The sequence below is a fragment of the Staurois parvus genome, unplaced genomic scaffold (assembly GCF_062004578.1).
Source record: "Staurois parvus isolate SC_StPar_1 unplaced genomic scaffold, SC_StPar_1.0 ptg000287l, whole genome shotgun sequence".
In the NCBI taxonomy this organism is placed as follows: Eukaryota; Metazoa; Chordata; class Amphibia; order Anura; family Ranidae; genus Staurois; species Staurois parvus.
The window spans coordinates 8548431-8559423 of record NW_028318083.1 but is presented as its reverse complement, the minus strand read 5'-3'; the positions used below and the strand labels follow the sequence as shown (position 1 = coordinate 8559423).

General features: G+C 38.4%; 1 protein-coding gene across 1 annotated transcript in view; it reads right to left on the bottom strand.

Annotated features, from left to right (window-relative positions):
* Positions 1 to 5681: 5681 nt before the first annotated feature.
* The window catches only part of PXDC1 (PX domain containing 1), a 104390-nt gene continuing 99078 nt past the window's right edge, over positions 5682 to 10993 (bottom strand). The window contains exon 5 of the mRNA XM_089682213.1: positions 5682 to 7720. Within this exon, the coding sequence (XP_089538339.1) occupies positions 7603 to 7720 (118 nt within the window). The 3' untranslated portion in view covers positions 5682 to 7602. The remainder of the gene's footprint in view (positions 7721 to 10993) is intronic.

Sequence of the window (10993 nt, the reverse complement as noted above, 5' to 3'; positions counted from 1 at the left end):
GACCTAAGTGGCCTCTAGTGTGCAGAATAAGTCCTAGGAACCAGGCAAGCTATGCGATTTTAACACAACACTCCGGTATCAGAATTGTGGTGTTGTCAAAAGACCCCATGGCTAAGGATGCACATACGCTACGATACTCCAGCGTTGAGATAGCTATCTTGAGAGACTTGAGGTATCAAATTTCTTATCTCTCTGAGAATCTGACCAACAGGACATCCAGCCAGTCACTAAACCATAGTGTTGGGGTACCCAGTCAGCTGTCAGACCCTGGTGGTGGGGCGTCTAGCCTGTTATTTTCATCCCAGTGGCAGGGCATCTCATTAAGAATCCGGAAGTTCTTTGGCCTATGAGGAACTTACTCTTTGGATTTATTCAGCAGGCCAATATCTCTTATGGACTCGTGTAACTAAGACTGGTTGGTGCGTCTGAAAGCTGATCCTGAATGGGGGGGAACTGTCAGAAATAGGATCACCTGCTAGTGGCACTGTGGCTCCTAGACCTATAGGCTGTAGCTGCAGTGTCCACCAACAGGTGCCTCTCAGCAGCCAGCAGTTCTTGGCAGTTAGTCATCACCTGAAGCTACTTGCTTGGGGCATATTTAGTCCCTCATCTGCTACTCCATCTTGGCTTGGTATTCTGTCATGTGCCCTTGAGATGTGTGCCTGTACCTGCTACCCTGCTTTTGTTCCTGATCCTTTGCCAGCCTGCTTCTTCCTGCTCTGGAGTTCCCTCTCCCTGTCCTGGCCTGTTCCCTGCTTCCTCTGCCAGAACCACTTAGCCTCACCCTGCCATATGTGAAGTGTGATTTGGATGCCTGGTTAGATCAGACTGTACTCCAGAGCACTTCCACCACTTGTAAGGAAGAAAAAGAGGGCCTGTCTCTTCAAGATTGAAAGAGACAAATCACAGAAACTCTTATTTCTGTCTGAGGCCTTGAACTGAATCACAGCACATGTCGGGAGAACCATAGGAGGGTGCCCTGGGTCTGGAAAGAGACTAACATTGCTTCATGTTCTTTCTTCAAGGGCTCCAACCTTTCTTCTTTTTCATCACTCACTGGCCAGTGGGAAAAAAGCAGGGAGTGTAAGGGAACTGTATATACTATTGCTAGGTAAAAGCAATTCAGTTCTGTTAACTACAGATAGAATACTGCAGTTGTTTAACCATGTCTCTCAGAGTAACATTATTGTCTTATAATTATTTATACATGTACAGTTACTAATCTTCTCTTCATTCAGTCTTGGCTTGGCCTAATCATTTCTTTGAAAAATATCAGGGTAAGTGCTGGGTGAGCAAGGTGTGTCATCTTCAGATGTGCACAGAGATCACAAAATCTCAAAATACCTTTGGAGGTAGTGCTACAGTTGCAAGGTCTTTTTTAAAAAAAGTCCATATGGGGGAATGCTTTTCAGGAATCATGGAAAGAACATGTTAAATGCTTCTCTCAGTTAGCCAATGTAACAGGCTTGCTCAATATGATGCACCATGAGATATCCACAGCTACCCTTCTCCTTTAAGCTCGCCCTTCACCCAAGTTGGAAGGGATAATGTGATATTTCCCACACCTGCAGGGATCATGTATTTTTCAAGGCTAATTATCCTAGGCCTTTTGGTTTAGTAGCATTATTATTGCCAGGAGACTGATGAAATTCTAAAAGGCTTTGCAGTAACAGAGGCAATTTTCAAATTAGCATAAATATGCTACATCTTTTTTTGCGGGAATGTGAAGTTTCCCTTTGAATGCCAGTTGGTATGCTCATTGAATATGCACCTAATTTGAACTAAATTTGGGCTCATTAGCCATTGGTGCTCACAGCATGGCTCTGGAAACTTTTGGCACAGTTTTATGAGGATTCAGTCTAGCCAGACCCACATAAAATTGTATATCACAATTTGATCCATTCTCACCCTGTCAGGCAGTTCTGAGTCCTATTCAGTGGGCTGAAAATGATGTATTTTGAAGTGACAGAAATGTGACTTTTAAGCATTTCAACAGAGATATGACCAGAGAAAAATACAGATCATTCCAAGGGCATCAAATATAATGGCATATGCAAGACACTGTGAACTGTGTAATAGTCTCTAACTCTAAGAGAAGTGTTGATTTGGTTCCATTCTTGTCTTTGTACTGAATACCTAACCTCTAAAAGGCGTGTTTTATTACATTCTATTTCTAAACATCTAATTCAAACTCGAGAGTAAACTGATTTTCATTTTCAGCTGAGAAAACCCTGACATATTTTGCCTTGTTGTCAAGGCTACATGCTACCAATGCAATTCAAAGCAAGGAATACATTTTTATGTAGTGAGTTTTCTATTTTGGGTGCTTCATCACCAGCCAACTCCTACTCACTAATTCTCAGTCTGTGAATATAGAGGTCAGTAGATGACACAACAATGTCACCAGTAGACTAAATTACTGACTGGCATAAGCCTGCAATACTTAGATGGAAAAGAACAAATACTTTCCATCATTGTAAAGCAACAGTAATCTAAAATTGCAAGGGATTTAAAAACAAAATATACTTTTCAACTGTACTTTTAACAGTACTCTTTTTCAATGGGCTGGTAAACAAAATATAACAAACATAGTTTGTATAAAACAACTACAAATAGTATTCACAAATATGAAAAGTTCTGTACTTGCACAGTAAATGATTTCATTGATATTTTTGTAACTCTGTTGTACTATGTAAGGTTTTTTTTTAGATTAAAATGTATGTCATGATAAAATAAAATATATATAAATGCAGTGTATCTCTGCAGTACATGCACATTTCCCTATGTTTTATCCCTTTAAAACCCTGCAAGTATAGAAAAATACCCTTTGATCTGCCAGAAATGCACTTAAGTCTTGTTGTAAGCTGAAAACACACAGTATTTTCTGTGGACTGAGTGGTGTTGGCTTGGCTAAGTGTTCTTTGCTTCAATGACATATTTACTCTACCAAAAGGAAACAATAAGGCCAAGTTAAATTTTAGGAATTATATGCACTTTAAGTGGCAACTGGCAATATTCTATTATAGGAGTATAAAAAAAAATGGGTGGGTAAACCTGAGTCATAGGCTGCTATGTCCCTGAACTATATCAAAAAGAAAATCGTCTCCCATGGGACTTTAATGCAGCCATGGCAACATAAATACGTAAAAAAATATATTTTTATTGGTAAAAAATTCATTATTACAAAAGAAATATTAAAACCAATTTTATATCTCTGGCTTCAGAAAGACCTGGAATTAGCAGGTACAATTGTTTCAAAGAAAACAATAAGTAATACACTCAACTGCCATGGCGTGTATGCATGCTCACCACGCAAGACTCCATTGCTGAAGAAAAAGCATGTTGAAGCTTGTCTGCTGCACAACATTTAGACAAGCCTGTGAAATACTAGAATATAGTCTGGTCAGATAAGGCCAAAATTGAACTCTTTGGATGCCATAATACACACCATGTTTGGAGGTCAAATGGCACTGCACATCACCCCAAAAACACCATAATAATAGTGAAGTTTGGAGGTGGGGACATCATGGTGTGGGGCTGTTTTTCAGCATACAGTACCGGCCAACTTCATAGCAAGGATGAATGGAAAAATGTACCATGACATTCTTGATGAAACTCTGCTGCCATCTACCAAGATGATGAGGGTGACGTGAGGGTGGATATTTCAGCAAGACAATGATCTCAAACACAAAGCCAAGGAAAATCTCAATTGGTTTCAAAGAAAGAAAATAAAGCTGCTAGAATGGCCCAGCCAATCACTTGACTTGAATCCAATAGAAAAACTATGGAAAGAACTAAGGACCAGAGTTCATGGAGGAGGCCCACGGAACCTTCAAGATTTGAAGACTGTGTGGAAGATTGGGCCAAAATCACACCTGAGCAATGCATGCGACTAGTTTCTCCATACAGGAGGTGTCCTGAAGCTGTCATTGCCAACAAAGGATTTTGTACAAAGTATTAAATGAATTTCAGTTAGCGTGTTCAATACTTTTTCCTGTGTCTTTCCATTTTATTCCACATAACTTAATTTCTGAACGTATTTGTTTTGGTTTCTTTGTGTGTATGGATTGCATGGTTTGTTACCGACATGTGGTGAAAATTTCATGTCAATAGCACCTTTAGAAATGTATTTACTGATTAAAATGGTGATGTGTTGAATACTTATTTTACCTGCTGTATATATATATATATATATATATATATATATATTAGGAGAGGGGAGGAGACAGCGTTAGGGGTAGTTAGGTGTAAGTTAGAATTCCAATTTAATGGATTTCACACATCATAAGACAACACCATTTTTTCTATTGAAAATTATTGTAAGCCACATATTCTGAGGTCCAAACAATGATGGAATAAGGGTTTACACTTATGGCCTCACCTTAATAAACTATCACCAGCTTTATTTAACACATTTGGAAAAGCTCCCTAACATATTTATGAGTTGTTCATCAAACCTCTTTTGCATAAACTAACTTGTATGCTTAGGCACCATGAAAATGGCTTCATTTGCATGGGCTGGGGGGCACTTGGACAACACATATGACACTTTGAAAAAAAAAAAAAAGGTGTACAAAACTATCTTGTGGCCCCTGAATTTCAGAGCTTAGGCTACTATGACATTTAGAAGTTTGTAAAAGGCTCAATTTAAGGTAACAAATAAAAAATAATTTATTTATTTTCCTTTTTACATTCTAAATAATAAAGTTACAAGGTAAAAATCTGTACAGTGAGTTGTTCGGATTCACTTGTAATTTGGATGGAAATAGAGTGAGACCCTCAAGTTATTCATGTCATCTATCTTCTAATTTTGTTACATGTTAAAGTAAATGTAAAGCTAAAACTTATTTTTTCTTCATTTTGGATACAGTAGGGAATGGTTAATATCCCTCTTAATTTTATTTCCCATCTCAAGTCATAATGGGAATATTTTTCCTTTACTTCTGATCTTGTTCACTTAAAAGAAAGAACGAGGAAATCTCTCCAAAATGAGCTACATCTCCTCTCTGATGTATGTCACTGGAACAAGTGTCCACATTGGAAGACTTTCCCTTATTCCTGTTTTCTTTCACTTTCAGTACCGATGACAATGGTCACCAGGACATAGGACAGAGAATGAAAGCGAATCTCCCAAAGGACACAGACAGCAATAGAAAAACTCACAGTGGTTCTAACTTCAAATGGTTCTATCCAAAAGAAAAAAAATAGCTTTTCCATACACTTTAGGTCTTAGAATGTGATGAGCACTAGGATTTGAGAAAGACTATAGCAGTGAGAGCCAAAAGAGCCTTTGAGGCTATACTTTATTGCAAGAATGGTCTATTCAGGTATCTCCCTGGAGAGATTGTAAGTGACCCAGAGCTCACTAGTTGAACAACGGTAGACTTTGTATGGCTGGCAATTACTATAAAGTTAGGACCAACCCAGCAGCCATTTTATCTATTGACATGGGGAGCTCCATGGTTTGCCATATCATCAATGAGAACTAAAAAAAAGATTTGGCCAGAAGGGCACAGCAAAATGATGTATTGTAAAACAAAGGGGAAGAGCTAAATAATCATACATAAGATACAAAAAATACATTATAGATCGAAACTATACACATTGAGAGTTCTTGTTGAATTAATCTATTCATTTATTTTAAAAACAAATAAATAAATAAATAAAAACATCACTCACAACAGATTTCAAATATATTTATTGAGGGTAATATTTTTTCATTTCAATAAAATAGATTTTCAAATGTATAAAAGAATTAGGCTTTTTCAATAATTTACTATTATTTACATTAGAATGTTGTTTCTGTTAGTAAACAGAACTGTTTATTTCCATCCAGCAAATATATTTCCCAACACAGGAAATTTCACCGCAGCAAAAAGCCCAATACAAAACACTTAAAAATGTTAATATTGCACAAGAACTTACAATGGAATGTAGATGATGTAACTGCATAAAAACAGCTAGCCCATTGGTAGGCATGTATAGAAGAGGGTCCCTTTGAAGGGACACTGTTTAGACCAGTCTTTTTCAACCAGGGTGCCCAGGCACCCTGGAGTTCCTTTTGGGTTCTTCAGGGGTGCCTTGGAAAGTGTTTAAAAATTGCCCTATATTCCCCAAACATTGTAGACAAGACAGCAAGTGGATCAAACCTGCCTTTTTATTACAAAAACCACAAGTTTGTATTGTGCAGCATTACAATCTTGTACTCTTTGGGGGCCATCCACTGGCATTCTAACAACCGATGATGTAATTGGTTGATAAGGAGGATATCAGTCACCTGGATCCTTGTTTGCCCCTCTCCACCAGCACTGGGGTCACTTTAAGGGAGAAGAGGAACGTTGGAATACTAATCGGTACCAGTGTGCAAAGGTGCAATAGCTTTGAAAGAATAAACCACTTCTAAAGTTGGATGTTGCTGCGCTATGCAAAACTATTTGTTTAGTTTACTTTACATTTTAGAATGGGGTGCCTTGAGATTGTGTGGAATTTTAAAGGACGTCTTGACTGAAAAAAGGTTGAGAAACACTGGTTTAGACCCTCCTTTAAAGCCACTAGCTGTTTCACTTACCGTACATGCATGAGCTCTTGAAATGAGTGCCACCTGGCCAGAGTCTTTCTTCACAGTACAATACCATGGTACAATACACTACCACAGTACTTGTATTAGCAAGGGAAACTGCCCATTGTACCTCTACCATTACCATGTCCATCCATTTATTCCTCTATTTACTACATATTTGAACCTAATATCCGCAATACTACTGGTGACACTTTCTCTGATTTTATCAGTACTAGTGAACCTGACTGTGCTTCAAACTTTAAAAATAAGAATACTCACATTGGTCTCGTCCTTGTGCAAAGGGGCCTTTATAATCGGCTCTGGAACAGAGTGTCTTCCTCTATGCTGACCACCAAGCCCATAGTATGGCTTGTGCTCATCTCTAATGGGCTCCCCCAGTCTATTTGGGCTCCTAAACTTGTCATTATCACTTGTCTTTATCTCACATACAATTGCTGTATTTCTTAACATACTCATGTCCCTCATATCACAATATACTAAAACAACAAACAAATCCATTCCATTTGGTCTTCATTACACCTACTCTGGATACATTCTAGACAACTGTAGGCATTGAAAAATATAGCTTACGTTTGGTTGTTTAGGATCATTCTTTAAAAAAACATAAATGATTATTGTTCCTATGGAAAGCACTTTTTCTTCAGCATCTGTGATATAAATGACTCCAACATTATAATGATGCTGCTGGTGTATGATTCTTTAATCTTCTGGCAACAATTAGGCAAACAATTCTGATCATGCACTATGTTCGGAAAAAGCCACCGTGCATGCAATTAAAGGCTAGATAAGTATTATGGAATGGATATTTAGAACAAGCAAAACTTTATTTCAAGCTTTCCAGGGCATCTTCTGCCTCTCGTTCACATTAAGGCATTCTGAAAAGTCTATTCATCTTTGCTGACGTCTGTGTGCTAAGTTGCTAAGAGAAATGCATTTTAAAGTTTTAAAAAGGCCACAGGGATAGCAGCACTCAGGAGGTTTCACCTTCATGGTAAATAAATCCTTGCAGGTTCTTGATAGCTTCAGTCTAAAATATCTGTTTCAAATGGAACCAGATGGTAATAGGACAAATTAGTAACATAAGCTGTTGGGTCATCGGCGTCCTCAGCCTCTTGAGGAAAATCTGTTCCATTTCCAAATCTGTAAGAAAGGACAAAGGGAAACTAAACAAGTGAAAACCACCAAAAAGAGTCTCAGACATGCTGTGATAATGCCGCCTGCTTGATTTGTGCACATTTTATAGAACAGTTGGGACGTTCAGGCGTGATCTGACCTCCTTCACACAAGATACTCAAGCTGCTTGGTGCACAAGATATGAATTCTTAGACTGGCCAGTGTTTATGGAGAACACCCATGCAGGCACATACAGATAATGTACAATGCAGACTGTCCCTTCTCTGGCCTATCTCAGTGGACACAATAGTGAATAGTTAGGATTTTGTAACCTGCCAGACTTACCCCCTCCTCCCACCCCCGAAAGCTGTCTGTCCATAGCTGCAAATATACATAAGAATCTCACCAGTTTATGTCAGCATCTTAAAGGAACACTGCAATGGTTTTTGGGCAATTGTATTCTTAAGTTCAAAGCAGTGTTAAACTCAGAGCCAAAAATGTAACATATTGCAGCTTACCAATTGTTAGATGTGGTGGCTGTGTTAGTTGTTATTTTTTTTAGTCTTTTTCCCTCTGTTTTCACCTTGTGTTCTGGCCAGTAAAACACTTTCTGTATTGTATTGTATTGTAGTGCCCCACTCTTGATGAAGGAGCAAAAGAGACACCTTTGGACAGCAGCATTGTCAGTCTGGGAAGAGGGGATTGTTAGATGTACTAGCAGATTTAAATACACTAACAAACTGAAGCCAAACTCCATCTAACACTCTTTACACAGTTACAGAGGTTTTAAATAAATGAATAAAAGCTAAACATTGTAAGCACCCCTGTCAGTGATGAATGGTTTGTTTTAGTCCTCTAACTGCTACATCTCTACATATTTAGACAGCTTATGTTGAAAAATAACAGATTTATTGGCTAGATCAACAGGTGAAAATATAGGAAAGCTTAAAAAAGAATTTTATATATAATGTTTTTGTGTTTATTTATTACAGGTTCTTATATAGCAATGTCAATTTGTGCAACACTTTACATATATATATATATATATTTTGTACATTCACATGAGTCCCTGCCCTCAAGGAGCTTACAATCTAAGGTCCCTATCTCACATTTACACATACCAGGGCCAGTTAAGACAGGAGCCAATTAACCTTAATGTCTTTAGAGTGTGGGAGGAAACCCACGCAGGCAGAGGGAGAACATACAAACTCCAAGCAGGTAGTGCCATGGTTAGGATGGGAACTGATGACCCTAGTGCTGCTAGGCGTAAGTAATAACCACTTAGCCACTGTGCTGCTCATTTGTGTTACAAATTAACACATACCAAAGGATTCCCAAAGCACTAGGGTTAGAAACAGAGAAAGCATGGAATTGGTTATCCTCTTTTCAGCTAGTGAGTATCTTTTCTGCTTACTAATTCAGCTGAACCTATTGTACTATTGCATGGGCTTTTACTACAAGGTGGGTACAAGGTTGGATAAAAAAAAACCTTTTTTTATTCATATGTAATATTTCATATTTACAATACTAAAAAGATTTTGACTATAGCAAGGTAAGAAAATAAGTACAAAGCTCTATATAATGGCCATATAAAGTGAAAGTGTGCAATACAGAATTAGTGTGCCTACATTTGCTTTCTGATATGTTGTTTTACATTGGATCCAGAAAGGCAGGGCACTCTGCTGGGAAACAGCTAGCAGCTTCCATAGTCATTGGCTCTGGTCTGCTACTTTCCCATAACTGGTGCCTCGCTATTGTGCTATAACTAATGAATAGCCTCAACCAACCAATACCAAGGTACAGGAGGTGGGAGGAGATGGGCCATAGTCAGCAGCTATGGAAGCTAGTTGCTGTTTCTTCATCAGAGCACTGCTTTTTCACCAATGTTTTCCATCAAAAATAGCATATAACAGGAGTTCAGCAAACTGTAGTACAACTAAAGAGATCGGGTGGTTTCAGCTACAGCATTCTTTTTTTTTTTAAAGATTTAAGTCATGTGAATAAAAGGTGACATTCACAAGCTGAGTGTAGCCTTGATAGATTTTAGCCTGTCCCAGGTACTCTGATTTCCTCCCACCCTCCAAAGGCATGGCAATAGGTAATTGGTTCCTGTCTAAATTGGCCATAGTATGTGTATGTATGAGTGTGAGTTAGGGACTTTAGACTGTAAGCTCCTTGAGGGCAGGGACTGATGTGAATGTACAATATATGTTTATGTACATATATGTGAAGCGCTGTGTAAATTGACAGTGCTATATAACTATGTGTAATACATAAATAAAATAAGCTATGTCCCATGAAGTAAAAAATGAATAAATAGATTAAATACTATCATTATATGAATAACCACAGTTATAATAACACAACATTCTTTGCAATATTTGTCCTTTGTGTGTTCTCCCTCTGGTTTATCACATACAAACTGTGAGGAAATATACATCTATTTATCGTGTACTTCTTTTATTAGCCATAGGCAGATCATGTTTCCATCATTACAGGTATATGCAACTAAATAATTACTACCTATGAAACAGGTGGAGGGGATAGGTTCTCTTTAAGGAGACTTTGAGGTCACCTCTGCCGTCCAATGAAGCTGATCAAATCCACATCCTGCTCAATCAGCTTCTTCTCTGGCCACAGTTTGAAGATCTGGCTAACAATGAGTTGCCCTTGAAACTATCTTTCCTCTGTACAGGAACTTGAAGGGGAAGTCCACTCTAAAGTGATGCTTTGGATTTTGGGGATACAAGAAGACTGATTTACTAATTTATTGATAGAGAGATAGACTACAGAGAACCCCTGTGCACAGAAAGAGTTTGGGCTTCCCTTTTTATCGTATTCCCTGCCACATCTCAACGTTCAGTATTGCACTTATTCTGGGAGCAGACAGTCAGGTCCTAATAAGTGTGGAGAGGAAGGTTTTGCGGGCCACCTACTCTCTTCCCACTGTCATAGAACAGGCTGGTGTCCATCCCTGCATCCCGTAACTTCATATCCAAGGGGGACTAGATTGAGACCCCATAACCTGATCTTCTTTCATACCACAGCCATAACCTTGCTGAAAGATTCTCGATTTAGTATTCTATGTTACACTACCAACTTTATTTATTAAATCCCAAACACAAATGCATACTCAAACAATAAAAAAGCAGGCAAAACAGATGGCATCTGACCATATACCACACGGTTGGAAGGATCAAGTGTTTCGGGGGACATGCCCCCTTACTCAGAGCTGCACAAGATTTTGCACTCTCCAATTTAGTAAATCAACCCCTAATACTTTTTACTAAAAACGTACAT